The sequence below is a fragment of the Electrophorus electricus genome, chromosome 20, assembly GCF_041902795.1.
Source record: "Electrophorus electricus isolate QZ-2024a chromosome 20, ASM4190279v1, whole genome shotgun sequence".
In the NCBI taxonomy this organism is placed as follows: Eukaryota; Metazoa; Chordata; class Actinopteri; order Gymnotiformes; family Gymnotidae; genus Electrophorus; species Electrophorus electricus.
In genome coordinates this window covers 17,831,083-17,850,000 of record NC_137516.1, presented here as the reverse complement: position 1 = coordinate 17,850,000, position 18,918 = coordinate 17,831,083, and the positions used below count along the sequence as shown (strand labels likewise).

At 44.3% G+C, this 18,918-nt stretch overlaps 2 protein-coding genes and 1 long non-coding RNA gene across 3 annotated transcripts in view; 2 read left to right on the top strand and 1 right to left on the bottom strand.

Annotated features, from left to right (window-relative positions):
* Positions 1 to 11,176: 11,176 nt before the first annotated feature.
* On the top strand, positions 11,177 to 12,788 carry ankrd45 (ankyrin repeat domain 45). The gene is made up of 5 exons (XM_027011380.3): positions 11,177 to 11,436; positions 11,532 to 11,699; positions 11,778 to 11,872; positions 12,323 to 12,461; positions 12,689 to 12,788. The coding sequence occupies exons 1-5, from the start codon at positions 11,211 to 11,213 to the stop codon at positions 12,718 to 12,720; spliced, it is 660 nt and encodes a 219-aa protein (XP_026867181.2). The 5' UTR covers positions 11,177 to 11,210; the 3' UTR covers positions 12,721 to 12,788.
* Positions 12,789 to 12,819: 31 nt separating this feature from the next.
* Positions 12,820 to 14,540, bottom strand: LOC145652672 (uncharacterized). Its single transcript, XR_014118934.1, has 2 exons — positions 14,402 to 14,540; positions 12,820 to 14,252 (listed from the first exon to the last, which is right to left on the bottom strand). It is a non-coding gene; the product is annotated as an uncharacterized LOC145652672 (long non-coding RNA).
* A 426-nt stretch (positions 14,541 to 14,966) lies between these two features.
* Positions 14,967 to 18,918, top strand: part of rasal2 (RAS protein activator like 2) — a 54,260-nt gene continuing 50,308 nt past the window's right edge. Inside the window, exon 1 of the mRNA XM_081703734.1 lies at positions 14,967 to 15,135. Within this exon, the coding sequence (XP_081559860.1) occupies positions 14,967 to 15,135 (169 nt within the window). The remainder of the gene's footprint in view (positions 15,136 to 18,918) is intronic.

Below are 18,918 nucleotides of genomic sequence, written 5' to 3'. Positions count from 1 at the left end.
GTGGTAGGGGTGGTAGGAGTGGCGGGGTGGTAGGGGTGGTAGGAGTGGCAGGGTGGTAGGGGTGGTAGGGGTGGCAGGGGTGGTAGGGGTGGTAGGGGTGATGGGGTGGTAGGAGTGGCGGGGTGGTAGGGGTGGTAGGGGTGGTAGGAGTGGCGGGGTGGTAGGGGTGATGGGGTGGTAGGAGTGGCAGGGTGGTAGGGGTGGTAGGGGTGGTAGGAGTGGCAGGGTGGTAGGGGTGATGGGGTGGTAGGGGTGGTAGGGGTGGCGGGGTGGTGGGGTGATGGGGTCTTAGGGGTGGTAGGAGTGGCGGGGTGGTAGGGGTGATGGGGTCTTAGGGGTGGTAGGGGTGGTAGGAGTGGCGGGGTGGTAGGGGTGGTAGGGGTGGTAGGGGTGATGGGGTGGTAGGAGTGGCGGGGTGGTAGGGGTGGTAGGGGTGATGGGGTGGTAGGAGTGGCGGGGTGGTAGGGGTGATGGGGTGGTAGGGGTGGTAGGAGTGGCGGGGTGGTAGGGGTGGTAGGGGTGATGGGGTGGTAGGGGTGGCGGGGTGGTAGGGGTGGTAGGGGTGATGGGGTGGTAGGAGTGGCAGGGGTGTAGGTAGTGGAGGGTAACGTGGCAGAGGCACTGGAGCCCTCAGTCCCGCTGACCTGTGGCCCAGCAGGGTGAGAGGACGGACGTCCAGAGCCGTGTGGTTCCGCAAGTCTCACCTCACTTCACCTGTCCTTCACCCTCTCCGGAACCATGCCGGTTTCACTCTGGAATCCAGTGGAGTAGAGACTGGTTTTACCTACCTTTGTGGTAGTAAAACATTTGAATGACATCACCACACTGTTGGATTTAAATGACATCATTACACACTTGGATTTGTTATGTCTGAAGACTGTTATGTGCTTTTAAGTGCCTGAACTTGATACATTCCCAACTCCTGTATGGGAGTATCGGTGACTGCAGGCTGGACAGTGCCATTAAACTATTATGCCCTCTTCATTCTGTCTGTGTGTCTGTGTGTGTGTGTGTGTGTGTGTGTGTGTGTGTGTGTGTGTGTGTGTGTGTGTGTGTGTATAAAAACTCAACTTACTTCAGGACTCTAGCAGGGCAGACAGGAGTGTGTGTGGGGTAGCATGGAGTGCTATGTGGAGTCCCCAGGATGGTGGGTGGTTGAGAAATCGCAGGGGAGACGGTGCAGTGACGCGGGATGTGTGACGCAGGGACACACACACTCCCAAGACGGAACCCCTGTCATGCGTGGGAGGCATGCAGCTCGCTGTTGCCATGGCAATAAGTAGAGCTACACTGTCGCGTTCAGACTTGTCTCCCTACACATACACACTCACAGCGTTAGCATGTATTATCTCAAACACACCTCAGACTGCGAAGGGTGTGTCTGCTTAAAACAACTTGGCAATGCAGCCGGCACTGAAACCCTGTGAGAAACACATGCCACTCCCTGACAGTTGAGAGGAAACCTCAGACACTGAAGTCAACTAATCTCAGTGAACTGAGGTTCCTGCCTAGGAATACCATGGAAACTACCAGACAAGGTCAGAATACATTAACCTGTTGTAATTACTGAAAGTAACAGCAAGTTTACATAAGCAATGTGGCCTAAATGATTCAAGGTAAACAGAACAGAATTTTGAAAATATCTGTAAAAACATAAAGCAGCTTTAGGTGAAGTCCATGTACGCCATATCAGTCCCAGAGCAGATCGCGTCCGTATCCAATGCTGGAGTGGGACTGATGCATTCCATTCCTCTCCTGGACCTGGAAACCCAGCCTGCCACCCTTCATCTCCTCATGCTGGGATTGTGATTCATTCCCATGTGTGCACCAGCACACCCTCTGAGTGAGTCTTCCCAAATCCCTGTGAGGGTGAGGTGTGTCATTTCATTCCAAACCAAATTCCATGTGTTAATGGCCTAAGGAGTTGTAAAGATCGCTATTTTTGGAATGTCGTTCATTGCTATATTGCTATTCTTGGAATTACCAGGCGAATATGTTGCAATGCGTGAGCATTTCCTTCAAATTCTTTTCATATTATAAGTACCAAAGTTGTAACAGGGCTGAGAGTGTTAGAGTACTGGTTAAGCCAGAGAGAAATGCCTATGTACGTGGATCCATGGTGACGATGTTTATGAGTCTTCACTTCCTGCAGTGAAACCACCAAAAACCGAAACAAGCATCCACCCACCCACTTTGTTTTGCCCCAAAACTTTGAAGAAGACAAAGAAGAAAAAAAGAAACACTGAGTTTACAATTACAGACACTTATTTACAGCGTGACTTTACACCACGAGCAGCTCTACACCGAGTTGCACACAGCTGCGTGAGCCGCAGAGGTGTAGAGTTAATGACTGTGACGTCCGTCTGGACATTTAAGACGTGTGATTACGTAATCGCCCACTCTCCAGTGCACGTCAACGAAAATGCAGCCCACTCTGTGTGAAGAACACACAAGATATTACTAGCACAGCATGATATGGGACACCGTTGGAGGTGAGTTGTAGAGGTCAAGAGGTCATGTTTGTACCATGGGCTGATGAACTGTAACTTCTAGTCGTTAGTCATGTTCACACCATTCCAGAATGATTCTAGATTTTACTGAGGTACAAAAGGAAAGAATCATCCTTTGAAAGAGGGAATGCAGAGCATCTACAATCAGGACATGGAGAGGTGAGAGGAAAATATTACGGAGAGGAAAACACTACGGAGAGGCAAGAGAAAAGTGTTAACGCCTTCCCTGCTCAGAGCCCAGTCAATCCGACCTCTAGAGGCAAACACTCTCACTACCGCTACAGTGTACCCTCAGTGTACATTGAGCTTGTGGTAGAGTGTCTCAGTAATAGGGAGTATCTGGGATAGCGTGTGTGAGTAGCACGTATCTTGTGTAGCATTTGTCAGGGGGTAACATGGCAGGGAGAGAGTGTGTCAGGAGTAGCGTATGTCAGGTAGCGTGGCTAGCTGAGTTGGTTCTAGGCTTAGATACAGTTACCTATGGACTTGTTTGCATTGCAGTCAAACCTTCAGGAAAGCCTTCAGTATTGTGTAGTGAAATACATGAGTGGCTTTTTCACAGGGTGGTCTGATGACTTTGGCCTGGAGGGCATTGTGTAGTGATGTAGTGATTCCACCATGTGCCTCTCCAGCCAAACAGGAACCTACAGGCTGAAGAACATGCAATTACAATGATTTCACACTGGGCTGTTTGTTCTATTGGACCTCCTTTTGTGTCCCCTCACACACAGAGCACTTTTTTCACAGAATAGTACAGATGGTCTGAAAAGGAATGGGAATTAGACTGGCGGACACACACACACACACACACACTCACCCTGCTGTTTGGTAAACATCCCTTTATAGATGCCAGTCTCCAGCCACCTGAGTCTGAAGGCAAGCCTGAGGCACAAGGGCATGACTTGCAGGGGACAGATAACCTCAAAGATCAGTCCAACATTCTCAGATCAATCCAACACTCACAGATCAATCCAAGACTAACAGATCAATCCAACATTCTCAAATCAATCCAACACTCACAGATCAATCCAACATTGTCAGATCAATCCAATAGTCACAGATCAATCCAACATTCACAGATCCATCCAACATTCTCAGATCAATCCAATACTCACAGATCAATCCAACACTCTCAGATCAGTCCAATACTCACAGATCAATCTAAATCTCTCAGATCAATCCAACACTCACAACACTCGCAGCTCTGAGGAGCCAAAGAAGCTGGTGTATCTTTTATTCTGCCTCAGTGTACATACAAACATACAACCAGCAAGCAGAGATGGTCTGAGTTTGCTGCACTGACCTGATTACACGTGCAGTGTGATGTAATAGGGATGTCATATTGGGGATTACAAGTGCAATGTGAAGTACTAGTGATGTAATGCAGTGGTTTGCCAATGGGGCAGATTCGGAATGGACAGAGATCTATGAAGGGCCACGTTGAGTACCTGGAGGTGTCAATAGCAGTGCTGGGAGTCAAACCAGGCCAATCTATGGGCAGCAGGACCAATTCCTGAGAGAGAGAGAGAGAGAGAGAGAGAGAGAGAGAGAGAGAGAGAGAGAGAGAGAGAGTGCGTGTGGGGCTGATTGAACCCAGCACAGCTCTGGCCAGTCTACCTGGTAAAGGCTACAGTTAGAGAGGAGAGCATGTGCTCCCCCTCCCTCAGTAGGATTTTGTGTGAGTGTTATATCTTTGTTTTTCCTTTGTCTGGGTCTTTATGGCCAGTATACAAGTAGGCTGTGATCTGAAACAAACATAGGTGTTAAGATTTGTTAAAATATCAACAAATGCCACATTATCTGTCACATAATTCCATAATATCTGTTTTTAATAAACCAACCCAAAGCCCACCCTTGATCTTTATTAAATGGTATTATATTGTCTGGATGACTGTTTAGCAAAGGCTGAGTGTTTCGAATCTCACTTGCCTGCAGCAATGTTCTTCTTCTCTTCTCTCATGTGGTTGAAGCGCTAAAGCCACACGTTATATATAACTAACATTTTACTGCATGAGCTGGAAACACCTCTGATATAGAGCTCAAACAATGTTCTGGACCACAGTCAGGCAGCGCTGACCTGGACACAAAGGGGACTGTGATGAAACATTCTATAACACGTGTAAAACACCTTAAATCAGATTACAACATGTGTAAAGCACATTAACTCAGATTACAACATATGTAAAGCACATTAACTCAGATTACAACATATGTAAAGCATGTTAACTCAGATTACAACACACGTAAAGCATGCTAATTCAGAAAATAATGTGTAAAGCATGTTAACTCAGATTACAACATGCGTAAAGCACATTAACTCAGATTACATGTGTAACGCACGTTAACTCAGATTACAACACACAGAAAGCACATTAACTCATATTACAACATGTGTAAAGCACGTTAACTCAGATTACAACACACATAAAGCATGCTAACTCAGAAAATAATGTGTAAAGCATGTTAACTCAGATTACAACATGCGCAAAGCACATTAACTCATATTACATGTGTAAAGCACGTTAACTCAGATTACAACACACATAAAGCATGCTAACTCAGAAAATAATGTGTAAAGCATGTTAACTCAGATTACAACACGCGTAAAGCATGCTAACTCAGAAAATAATGTGTAAAGCATGTTAACTCAGATTACAACGCGCGTAAAGCACGCTAACTCAGAAAATAACACGTGTAAAGCACATTTACTCAGATTAAATTGATTTTTCAAAATCTGGAAGCCTGTGGTGCACTATTTTGCACAATGCAAGTCATGTTAGTCTTCGTAATTGGTCTATTTGCATTTCTTTTTTTCCATGTACAGAACGTTCTGGAGAGAGTGAGCAAGAGACGGAATTAATCGCACTGAAAGCTGGCAGGTCCCTTGCCCACGCTCCGGGAGAGAACCCTACTGAGGCAGTGTGTGTGTGTGTCAGAGACATGGGGTTCTGGAACACCCAATCATCAGAGTGTCCCTAATTAGCCTGCTTGATCTACAGAAGCAGCAGAGACTCCACACTGGGATGACCATATTCATCACACACACCAGCTAACGATCTAATGTGCCATCAACTAATGTGCCTTCATGATGACCACAGACAGACAACACAACTCATGCATAAAAAGCAAACTGTGTGTGTGTATATGTGTGTGCGTTCACATGCACACGTGTGTTTATGTGTATGTTTGTGTGTGTGTCTGTGTGTGTGTGCGTGTGTCAGTGTTTGCGCGAAAAATATATGCCCACCTGCCACAAACATGAATTTCTGCCTCTGCACCAAAATGCGTCAACATGTCTAATATAGTCAACGTGCATAATATAGTCACCATCCAGTCGTGTGCAGCTGGCATGTGCATACATATGTAGAGCAGAGGTGCAGCAGTGTGCACAGAGCATGCTCTAAAGTAGGCCAGGACCCCTGCACTGGAAACCAGCGGGCTCCGTTCGTAACCTTACTATGGGTGCCTGTTGCCCCCTCCCCGTCTCCCATCTCTAAAGCAACCTGTAGAAACTAAGCATTTTGCAGCCACCCCCCACCAGCAACGCGGCCGTTGTTTGCGTCGTATTTGTTTCTACCACCCCCGTGAACTTTTAGTGGCATTGTACTCTCTGTGCAGGGACACGGTTTCCTGTTGACTTTTTGTGGTCGGTGCATGCAGTTTAGGCAACACATTTAAAATAGCAAAGGTGTTTTTCCAACCACTGCCATTTCCAACGATACTGATCAGGTCTTAGACTGATTTGTTTTACGATGCAGTTTGATGAAAATTCTGTTGACCTGAAGGACAAAACGTAAGAATGTTTTCTGCATTCACACAGATCTGACTGAACATAAAACTCAAAACCATTTAAAAGTGGCCCAAGGCATGTGGTATGCACTTTTTTTACTGACTTCAGTACTTCAGTATCTGTAAGTCTATTTTTACCTAAGACATGAAAGTACGTGTCATAGTTACAGGAAGGGCCACGGCAAATGAGTCTAACAGCGGCGGTCTCTAAGTAGGACTTCAAAGCGCTACCCAGGAACACAGAGGCTGAGAACCAAACTCATCTGGGTGTCTTGAATCAGCCAAACAACGCAGGAGGCCAGGCTGAATGGTGCCGGGTGCCCACCTTAAAATTTCCCACCTTTTGATAAGCATTGTGCACAGTGACTCTGTATCACTGAGCGTTTCATGATGTGTCATCACTGTGTGACACAACAGAGAGGTGCCACTCAATCCCATAATGCCGCTGTAATTTCCCAATACGTCACGGGTGCCGTGCAGAGCGACATGTGACAGGCATAACACAGGCAGGTGGGTTTGTCCTTATATAACTGATGGTGAAGGATCACAGATGTCGGAATTATATTGGATCGGAATGCGGTGTGGGTCTCTAATCGAGGTAAGTGCTCCAGGAACGTCAGTGCTGGGCTCGGTGACGCGGGCCCATCCGCAACACCGTCAGCCTGACACCATTCCCATGGGGAAGAGCGCAGCTGTCAGACTCGCTGGATCTTGGCTTCTGGAGCTGAAGGGAGCACCGCACGGCAGGCCAGAATATTGATCCATCTTCAGATCCTGTGCCATATTGACTTTATCGTTCTGACACACGTCACCATGGAATATGATTTGCAGGAGGGAGTCAGAGACCGTGTAAGGGCACACAGCCTGGTGTGCAGGGGCTGTTGATAAAATCACCAGAAGACAAGATGAATTGCGCGGGATTTTAATGACCCAGAAACACGGCTCAAGAAACGCGGCACCTCAGTGGATCAGTACAGAAAATGCAGTTTACTGATATGCTTCCATAACATTTATCATTTACAAAAAATTTGGACCCTAATTATTCAAGGTACCATTACAATGACAGACAATTCACAATTTGGATATGTCTACACACACTAACAACTCATCTAACCTGATCAGAGACAAAGTCATTGTACACCAAGCATGCTGTAGTCTATCACACTGTTACAGGTCATGTATTCAGGTCAAGCTCTCATTCATGCCATGACGTCCTGCTTTAAAGAAGTGGATTCCCTCTGCCATTTTAAGCTCTTTAATTACTTCCCTTCCTGGCCCTTCACACGCTCTTATTTATAACGCCACAAGCTTGAGGCTGTTGGCTGACTAGAGCCAGTGTGTGGCCAGGAGGAGCCACGAATCACAACACAGCAAAAATGGCTCAGACTGAAGGGAGAGTGTGATATCAGCCAGGGGATTCTGGGTATTTAAAGGGTAGGAGGTCATCTGGCAGTCTTTGATGTGGAATGGGCTGTCTGTATTGACAGTAGAGGCGCTTACTACTGAAGTGTTCCTCGAATGTCCACCGGAAAAGGTTTTTTTTTTAGAACTTTCAGTCCATAGCCCGGAGTTAAATTCTTGTCTCTGCAGATTTGGAAGGACTGCTTACTGCTAATGAAGCCCAGTAAGAGCTTCACAGATCAATATAAGTAATGTACGTCCTTGGCGTTCTGTAGTACTCTGGAATAAACTCAAATTTGAAATTTCCTCACGTTGCTGTAGGAATTAGGTTTCCTTCCTTAAGTGCAGTGAAACAGAACCCAGCCTCGGCCTTGATCCGCGTATACCCACAAACCCCAGCTCGACACCAAGTGCGGGGATGTCTCTGGTGGTCCCTGGCTAAGCGCAGATGTTGTTGTGTGAGGGCACTCCAGCGAGGTGAAGCGTGGCCCTTCAGGCTGTGGAGAACAGATGCAGGTGTCACCTCCAACCGAAGGTGGAGGCTCATTTGCTAATGAGCAGTCTGGACATAGGGGTGTATGCCACAGAAGCGCATTTGTTAAAACTGTAGTCTTTGGCTAATTTGTTCATTTGTAGTCCTGTTAAATATTTGCTTTTAGAAATGTCAGTGTATGTAGATGTATCCTGGAGCCTCTGGCTTCCTTCCATGTGCCCGTCACATGACTTCTCTGTAGCGCTCTCTCTCTCTCTCTTTCCCTCACTCGCTCCCTTTCTCTCTCTGTATCTCTCTCTCCGTTTTTATCTCTCTCTCTCTCTCTGCATTACAGCTCTGGGACTCTTGAGTCCAGCCGGAAGTCAGGGACACGTAGCAGTCTAAAATTTCACTCCTGCGCTTTAAATAGAAGTATGTTGGGTGTGTGCGGTGCGGACATGGTCCTGCCAGAGTGGATTTGGCGTTCCAGCACGGAAGTGCGAGTTGGAATGTCAGCTGAGTATTCACTCTGGATGTTGTTCATAGCCTGTGACGCAGCTTCCCAGTACATTAGCGTCTGAACAGAGGTCACGCACTCACAAAGGTGGCTATGCTGCTTACAGATTAGAGGGAACCCTGTTTTTTTTTTTTTTTTTTTTCAGCGGGTATTCCAGTTGAGCTGATGAAAGTTCACAACCCACACATTACACTCAGCGCACTCAGTCATACTGTGCAGTTGCTGTTTCATGCTGTTTTGAGAACAATTTTGCTTTATGACTTGTTAAGGCTCGAATGAGGATTTGGGTAGGTGGACCTGGTCCTTGGTCAGTGAAATCAACCCCCTCACAGCCACTCACTCATACCATCAAAGTACATTTTCACTTTTCTGTTCTAAGACCTTTTGAGCTCCTCACTGAACCTGGTCAAAACATAACACAACTCAAATGTACTTCTAAAATGAAAAAGGTCATTTTTATGACTCAGTTTACATACTTAAAATGTTTATATACTTTATCAGTATACATTTAATAATGCTGTGATATGAGAAGCACTCATAGAGGCCAGTGGTCCTGCCTCTGAAATAATCGAATGAAAGCATGACTCATCTGTCTGGGGGACACTCTGCTGCAGCACAACATTGCCACCTAATGGAGATCCGGGGCAATAGCGACAGAGCCGTTCTCTTCAACGGACACTGCTGCACACTCTGCTCATACATTTTATATGCTACGTTGATATTTGTCCCAGTACGTTTTGTGATAATCTCTGGCATTTTTACAGAGCTAACCTTACAGGTTTCAGTCAGACTTCACAAAGAAAGAGCACTGAAACAAAAACGTGCCCCTGGTTGGTGGTTAAACATCTATGGTGTTATGATTACAGACAGACAGCCGAGATGACAGTCAAGTCACTGCAGTCAGGCGCCTTTCTCTCCTCCTGGTCACGAGAAAACATTTACTTTGGTACCAGCAACAGGATTACATTAGACAGAAACATGACCAAAGGTAACTGCTCGCACGAACATGAATACTACAGCCCAAAGTGGAATGTACACTTTTTGAGATTTTTATGTTAAGGATCTTAGTTGTGGTGCACTACACTAATGATACTCTCTGTATCACACTAACGATACTCTGCACTACTACAACGTTACTCTCTGTAATACACTAACTATACTCTGTACAGTACTAACAATACTCTCTGTACTACACTAGCTATACTCTGCACAATACTAACATTACTCTCTGTACTACACTAATGATGCTCTCTGTATTACAATAACTATACTCTCTGCACCACACTGACAATACTCTTTGTACTACACTAACTATACTCTCAGTACTACAATAACTATATTCTCTGTACTACACTAATGATGCTCTCTGTATTACAATAACTATACTCTTTGTACCACACTATGCTCTGTACAATACTAACAATACTCTCTGTACTACACTAACGATACTCTCTTTACTACAATAACTATACTCTGTGCAATACTAACTATACTCTCTGTACTACAATAACTATACTTTTTGTATTATATTAACAGCTGCTCTATCATATAATTTAGAAAAAAGAGCATAAAATTGCTGAAATAAATTTCAGATGATCTGTGAACGTCCTGGTATACTTGAACCACTATTTCCTCCAAAAAGAACCTGGAACACAAAACCGTTGTTGTATAATTATGACTGGGGATTCTAGAGGAAGAAATTCCCACTGAGGCTGTAGTGACATGCATATGACTTCTCAGTGGCATGGGTCACATGAGCCTTCATCTCACTAAAAGGTCAAAGGTTTTGGATATCCTGTTAAAATAGCATCATCGTGCATGGGTAAATAAACATTCCATTGCTCTCTGATATGGTGGGTGATTCAGTTTTCTCCTTACACCCACTTTCCCTTCTCTCAGTTGAATTATGTTGTAACAACAAATTTTCCACAGTCTGTTATGCACACACACACACACACACACACACACACACACACACATACACACACAAGCGCATATATATAGAAAGAGCAGATGAGGAGTCACCTGATAGGGAAACCCTGCACTCACATGCAAGTCAAACAATGACAAAGCTAAATTACACTGTGCCATAAAACATTTGTTTTAATACTGAAATTCAGAATACCAGAGGGACATATACAGTTGAACTGAATCATGACCCATATTAAATCTTTACAGATAAAATCTATAATTTTATCATTTGAATAACTTTGCTTTTTTTTAGCATGCCTTTAATTGTAGATTGTGTTTTTAAAGCAATAATCCAGAAGAAGCATATTGTGCCTTGACCTTGTAAATGTGAAAATTCTATCAGTGACACTAGACACAGGTCAGTGAGATCGAATGACTGGACGCGTTTCTACATAACTCTTGTAGCCCAGTTATCGCCTGGTCATCGTTATGCAGGAGCGACATACAATACTGCCATCTAGTGGTACAAGCAAGAAAGACGTCTTTTCTTCCCTATGGGGCCACATGGTTGTTATGGTGACATCAATCAACACTCTCCGCGCCAGCTTCAATGAAAATGCAGTCGCGTGCGGAAAAGACGGTATTTTCGTGTGCTCTGGAAGGCGATGCAGAAGGCCTTCAGTATTTGATAGATGAGGAATCGCCAGACATGTTGAGGGAAACTGATGATGTTGGAAGGAGCGTTTTGGCCGCCGCGTGCATGCTCGACAGAAGCGGCTTCGCACGCGAGCTTGTGGTGAAGCACCGTGCGGACGTGAACGCGCACACCGCAAGAGGTAATTATCCAGCTAATGGGAAATTTGATATCAATTTATGGCCCTGGTGAATGGTGTCGATGTGCTGCTTGGATCTGAACCCTGCACACTGCTAGGGTACTCCCCACTGCACTGCTCTGCCATGTGGGGTCAGCTGGACACCCTAAAAACCCTGCTGGAGCTCGGGGCTGACCCGCAAGCCGTCACCTTCCGCAGCGAACGCGCGATCGACCTGGCCCGGCGCTATTCCAGGTGGGACTGTGTGGACTATCTCGCCTGGGCCGGTAAGAAAGTAGGTCGGTAAATGTGTATCTCAGGTTGGCCGTCACACCAGGCATTCATGGAACTTTGTGTACTAATAGAGGCCAAGCAAAGTTTGCAAGCATCCATAAATGAGGTCCGAGACATCTTAGCGGCTCCAGAGAGAGTTCAAGGGAAACTCAGTAAAGAGGACAAGGTAAAGACAAGTAACTCATGATATGGTACCTCCCCTTAATAGGTGTAGCATTTGCGACCTGGCATATGTGTATTGCATGTATTGCATATTAACTGTATTGCTTTATATTGTATCTGTGTTGTATAATGTTGCATCTTGATTTAACTTCGCTTATAGCACCTTTAATTCCCATTAGCTCTTAAGCCTGGCCCTTCCCTCATAGGACTTGTATTTTCTTAACATGTCTTGGACTTGTATCTGTTCAATTATTGGAAACTTGATCTAACAGCACTTTATGAAGGTATGTCCTGTATCAGTGGTGTGCTTGTGTTGGATTTTTGTCTCATTTGTAAGTAACTTTGGATCAAAGGGCCTTCAAAATTAATAAATATTTATATGTTAATGTGATGGTGACTTTTTTAAGAAATAAAAGCAATTGTTTCCGTTATTCTTTCTTTTCCTAACATTTAGAACATTTGTCTCAATACGTGCTCTGCCAAATCTGACTGGATTCAGAATGTCAAAAATCCAACAATCCAGGACTTGGAAGAACAGAAGAAGCAATTGGAAGATGTTCTGTCTCCTATCCTTGCTAAGCTTAAAGCACAGGGTGAGTTTGTCATTATTAGAAGAACAACCTTTGATGGAAGTGGAGCTTGTGCTAAAGAATGAACATTATGTGTCATATAGCACGGCCTGGGCTTGTGTTTCTGGGAACACGTTTACAGTGAAGTGTTTGTTTCTATTTATTAATCATTAATGATTACCTTGCCCTGTAGACAATGTTTAGTCTGTTACTCTCTAATAAAAACACACTGACTCTTGTTTTTTTCACAGCTGAAGCACCTTTGAGAACAAGCAAGAATTAGATGAATGGAGACACACACACACACACACACACACACACACACACACACACACACACACACACAAACAATAAAACAGCAACAATAAAAAACGACAAAAAACCCAGTCAGAATCTTTTATCTTCTTCCTTTTGTCGCAGTTTCCTTCCATTTCAGTTGTATCAATTAGACATAAGCAGTTAAGCAATAACATTCATAAATGTTTGAGAGATTTTTTTCAGATGGATCAGTTAAAGATTACACATTTTTTTGCATTTTTAACTTTATATGGAACAAAGAAAAAATCGTAACCACATCACAGGTATTATGTTTCAGAACTAATCTAAGACAATGAATTTATGAAATAAAACCTGAAGCTGAATTTTGGGGTAAGGTTGTAAATACACTGTATAAAAATATCCATTATGAATATTTTGGTATTTCATTGAAACTAAAGCAGTACATAATGAGATCTCTACAGTTACTTTACTTTCTTAATTGTGTTTTTTACTAGGGTTACCCAAAAAAGAACAGCAAATGAAAACAGTTTTATTTATGTTTACTCACATCAGTTTTAGCCTGCTGCATTGGTCTTACCTGTTACTTTTGCAGCATATGCTGTCAACAAGTAATATATTAAACATTTATTCTGCTTTACCAAGGAATCCTGTATTACGTACATTATACTTAATATGCCAAGATATCTGATTATAGTTTCATGTTTTTGTGTTATGTTAAATGGGTAAACAAATTTACATTTATGTATTGTTATTGTTATAGTCCTGGTACTAGTGTAAGAAATTATGAAATCAATTTTACTTATAAACCAAGTAATATAGGAAGTTTTTTTGTCTTGTTTTGACTTTGCAGAAAATAAACATAAATGTAAAATAAACGTTTGGTACCTTCGAATTTATAGGTGTACATGAAAAAAACCCATCTTAACAAAACAGGTTTACCAGAAAACGGTTTACACAGTTAGGGAATATGAAAACCTTTTAAATCTTATTTAGAAGATTAGAGATTAGAGATTAGAAATCTCACCAATTTATGTAGCTTTCTATAGGACCTAATGAATAAGGAGGCACACTAGAGGGCGACAAAGTGCCCTCACCTTTAATCGTCTGAGGTGTCCTGTAGAAAGAGATCCCGGTTATTACGGCTAAAGTTCTAATCTGTTTAGTGTGAAAATCTGTGTGAAAATATTTTCGCGTTTTCCATCTTAGTCACTGTATTCTTTTATTGCGACAAACTGTACCTAAAGAAAGACGCTGCCCAGATACGTTTATGTTTAGAGGGTAACCAGCAGGTGTCTCAGTAGTCCGCTAAAACAGCTGTTTGACTAGCGATGCTGTTCTTCAGTATAAAGATTAAAAGATCCTGCTATTATTAGTCCGACCCGTTTGGTTTCCGGGCAGGGTATCGGATATTTAAGCTTTACAAAAAGAGGCAGGCAACAAAACCGGGGAAACTTTACGCCGGCTGTGTGAAGTCTGTCGGTGATGATCGAGTTTCTCGGATATCCTCTGGTTTTCCCTGAACGTATCAGGCCAGCTCTGGTGGAAAAGTGGTCAGGATTTATAAACGTGAGGACGGCTGAGTGACCCCGGCAGAGACGACGGCCGCCGAGAGGTCTAACGTCACAGCTCCAAGAATACGTTTACAAATCTTGTAAATATCAAATACAAAAATCAAACATACTCACAAAGCCATGTTTGGACGCCGCTGAGGGCGAGAGCTGATTTATGAACACCTTCCCACCATCCGAACGAACGGGACTCTGTCAGCGGCATCTGTTGGACTTTTGAGTCGCTTCAGAAAAGGACTGTGCCGAGACTTTGCTGTTCTGAAGGTTAAGCTGAGAGCCATTCAAACTAAAGTAGCCGTTAGCCTGCGCTGACCGCGCTCGCGCTGTGGACCGTTGCAAATGTAGACGTTGAGCTTGCACGTGCAGAGCCCCGTCCTTTCAGTCTGACTGACTCGCCGTGAAACGAAACGAGAGGATGAGAAACCTCTAACTAACGTTGTTCGGACCTGGTTAAACTTTCCTTCCTGGCCTCCTAGTCCGTCACTCGTACTCTCGTCTGTAAACTCAGGAAAGTGGCCGCTTTATTCGCTCCCTGTGCGTAACGTTAATCGCTTTATTAGCTAGCTAGGTTAGCTAAATTAACTTCCCAGGCTAAATGAACACCAGCCGGCGCTAACCAAGTCGGCGTTGGCGCTGGTGTTTTTGCTGTGAAATCGACACTTAAACGGCGGCGAACTTCTGGATGGAGTCCCTAACCGGGGTTTACCGTGTCGGTATGCCTGGCACGGAAACGGATTCAGCGGCTGGCGACGTGGACTTGGTGGCCGGAGGAGGGATGTGTCTGGAGCCCACGGTAGACGGGGTTTTAATGGACTCGTTTTGCCAACAGCAGGGATGGCTTCGCGTGTACGGTGAGTTTTGCGCGGTCGCCGCTTTAAACCTGCCGTTGCTAAGTATTTTTAACATTTCTCCGTTTAAATACGCGTGACAATTTCACCTGAAGAACTGGGCACCTGGAATCAAAGGCGCATCGTTTCCCTTGACAGCTGGAGACAGCCGCGGAAATAATGCCTAGGCTTAAAAAATCCTGGCGGAATGAATCATTTCATTTCCATGATTACCTAGTGGGTGGAAAAATCTACACATTGGTTAAGACAACTGGGAAACAAACAGGTTATTTTAATATAATTTCTCGTGGACGCTATCATTAAAAACTCCTGTTATCTCCTTTTCAAATTCACCGTTCAATACATTGCATACACACTGAAGCAAAAATATTTTCGCCAACTATGAGTTTTCGGAGGGTACGGTTGCTCTCTTAAGTTGTAGACTTTTAAGAGGACGGACTGCTTCATGGCTGAGCAGTTAATCTAAATGCACATGATTACGATAAACGTGAACTGTGGCATGACTGTTTATTATGGTGGTATTCGGCTTTCACTCTTAGGAAATTCGGATCCTAACTCTACCTTTCACGATATGTTTGTCTTACAGTGTGTTGACATATAGTGTAGTGCCCTAAGAATGTCTAGGAGGGGAAATTCTAGGGAACTGAAGCCTAAGAAGGACAGATTTGTCCTTCCCAAATGTTAATGCTTTCCAACTGAACGTTACATGCATGGTAGTTAGAAACAGCTGTGCACAACATTAAGAGATGAGCAGAGCTTCACATGTATAATAAGTGTTCGAATATGTTTGTTTTAAAGTTCATTGCCTTTCATGGTTATTGTGAGTCTATTGCAAGTAATGGTGTGTCACAATGGGAGCATCACATGTAACAGGGTGTAACTGGATCTGTTGTGTGTAACAATGTGTTACAGAGGCTCTGTTGCATGTAATGGGATGTTACTCTTGGTCTGTTGCTGGTAGTGGAGTGTTATTCTGGGTCTGTTTTGTGAAACAGCATGCTACCATGGGTTTGTTGTCTGTAAAGGAACATTAATATAGATCTGTTGTGTGTAGTGAGGTATTACTATGCAAATGTTGCGTGCAATGTCGTGTTGGTCTGTTGCATGTGACAGGGAGTTACTCTGGTTCTCTGCTGGTTATAAGCAAGCTACCTGAAGGCCATCAAGGCCTCTGTGTTGTTGTCATGATGACATTTTTCAGCTGGCTGAAACATGAAACATTTGCTGCAATGACATTACATGAAAAGCCAGACGGTCTAGTTCTGTCCACCTTCTGACAACTTCCCCAACTCTGCGCTTTAATCTCATCACCTTTGTGTGGGGTGGGGGGTATTTGTGTGCGTGCGTACATGTATCTCTGTATATGCATGTGAGGAATGGATTGGGAAAATGAGATGTAAAGTATCAGGTAAAAAAATAAAGAATCTTACATCCTGCTGAAGGCTCGACTATGTCATCAGTATCGGCAATTGAGCAGTTGTCTGCTAGCAAATACTTGTTTAGTGTTGTCTTGTTTTGTGATGTTAACTTGCTCCGGTTGTAACACAACGGGAACGTCTTTGTCATTGTGCTGTGCATGTGGTAGCTCTGTTCTCATTTCATTTTCTCTACTGCCACTACAGACTGAAACCCAGGAGTGAGCCAGCCAGTTACATGAGTGATTAGAGCAGCTCCCCTCTCCGCCATTACAATGGCTCCTCCCCTTCCTCTCCTTGCTGTTACAATGGCTCCTCCCCTTCCTCTCCTTGCTGTTACAGCGGCTCGCCCCCCTCCTCTCCTCATTGTGACAGTAGCTCCCCCCCCTCTTCTTCTCCTGTTGGGAGTTTCTAGGCGTTCTCCTTGGCGCCTGTGTGTGTATTACATATTCTCTCAGATATGAAAAAAAGATCATCTAGCACATAACAATGTTCTTCTTTGTTGCTCTTAGGGGAGTTTACTGGAATGTTTATTTAAAGATTTATTTTTTATGTACTGGGAAACTGACAAAATAGTTACATATCACTAGAATATGTGATTTCAAGTGTAGTTCATACAAACTTTGTTGGGCGTTTTGAGCGTTTTTTGGGTCTAGGTCTCTGTAGGCTTCTGTAATTTCTGAAAATTTCATAAAGGTGGCCTAAACTATGTTGCCTCTGATGGCAGCTGATCGCAAACATAGAATTAAGAGGAAAGGATCCCTCCCACAGAGCCAGTGTTGGAACAGTGGTGGAGCAGTGATCCAGCGTAGAGGAGGGAAGAGAAAAGTGAACTGGACCTGAGCGTGTTGCTTTTCTTAGGAGTGTTGGCTGTGTGGCTCTTCTGTCCTGTTCTAGAAGGTTCCTAGGCCCTTCTGAGTCCAGCCTTGCTCCTCTGCTGTTTGCTGTGGATGAGATGTGGTGTTTGGGTGGGTGAAGGCGAACACCTCTCAGCCTGCTCTCGGAGTAGTGTGTTTATGACATCCTTGCTCAGATGTGTTTAGTCTTATAGGGGAAACTAGCAGAGGATTTGGGGGGATGGGGAGTGTTGGTGGTGCGGCGGTGAATAGGGCGATTGTGTGCTGCTCGAGCCCTGCCGTCTCTCAGGATGTTTCCCCTGATGTCCTGGCCCCCCACCCTCAAGCCCTTCAGCTTGCTGGCTCAGAGGATCCTGAATGCGAGCCGTGGGCTGTGATGTAAGCAGACCATTCTGTGCATGACCTAAGTGAGCAGGCAGCAGCATGCTCAGCACTACGTTCCAGAGCTACAGTGACTCAATAAGGCTGCCAATCGACTGGCTGACCAACCACCGGACCCAACGGACCCACCAGCAGCTCGTATTTTTCTCACTCCCTCTTTTTCTCTTTCTCTCTTGCTCCCTCCCTCCCTCTCTCCCCCATCTCACTCCTCTCCTGAGCAGCTTGGCTCAGCTCTCTGCTCTCCTCGTCACATACAGTCAGACAGGGACATGAGAGGAACTTTTTCCCTCTTTTCTTCCAGTGTTTCAGTTTGCTTTAACTTGCTGCTCCGTTTGCTGCTGTCATTGGACAGCTGACTTTCTGGATGAAAATTGTTTCAAGTAGTGGAGAGAGAAGAGCTTGCTTGTGCTCTTCTACATGAGGTGTAACTGTCACTCAGAGTTGACAGTCTCAGTCACAGTTAACAAGGGCAGCATCTGGATAGAAGCACTCAAAGTTTTGTGCAAAATGTAATATATATTGTCTATGCCCTCACCCTTAAAAATCATCCTTGATTCATCCCTGATTTCCAGTCTATTAAGAACAATATGGATTAGTATTAGGTTTTGGATTAAGGGCCCTAAAATGGCTTGCATTTTTCTTCCTCCAGTGCTATTGGAAACTGCATTATTCTGAGCAAAGGCCTATGTACGCCTATTAAAGGTTTACAGTTAAAAGGGAAGATGAGGTAAGCATTCGTTCCATGTGCTCATGCTCTTGGTGCACGTGGCTGAGGGTCATTGTTCATCACTGACCGCCCCCACACTGAGGACTGTGTCTGATCGATGAGGGCATTTTAAGACACATGGCGGTGTATGTGGGTGTTGGAGATTTGATCCATTCACCTGACGGTCTGGATAAGTTAATCGGCGAGTCCTCCACAACGCAAAGGGCTGAATTCTGGAGGACTTCTGTGAACTAGATCTCATTGCAGGCACTAGAGCTTCACATGATTTCATGTCCAACCCTCTTGCTCTCTCTACCCAGTGCAGTTCAGAAAAATACCTTCATTTGTTGTAGAACATCTAACAGAATATTGTCCATCTTTTTTTGAAAAACATTTGAAATCCTTTTGACCTCATGTGACTTTCAGA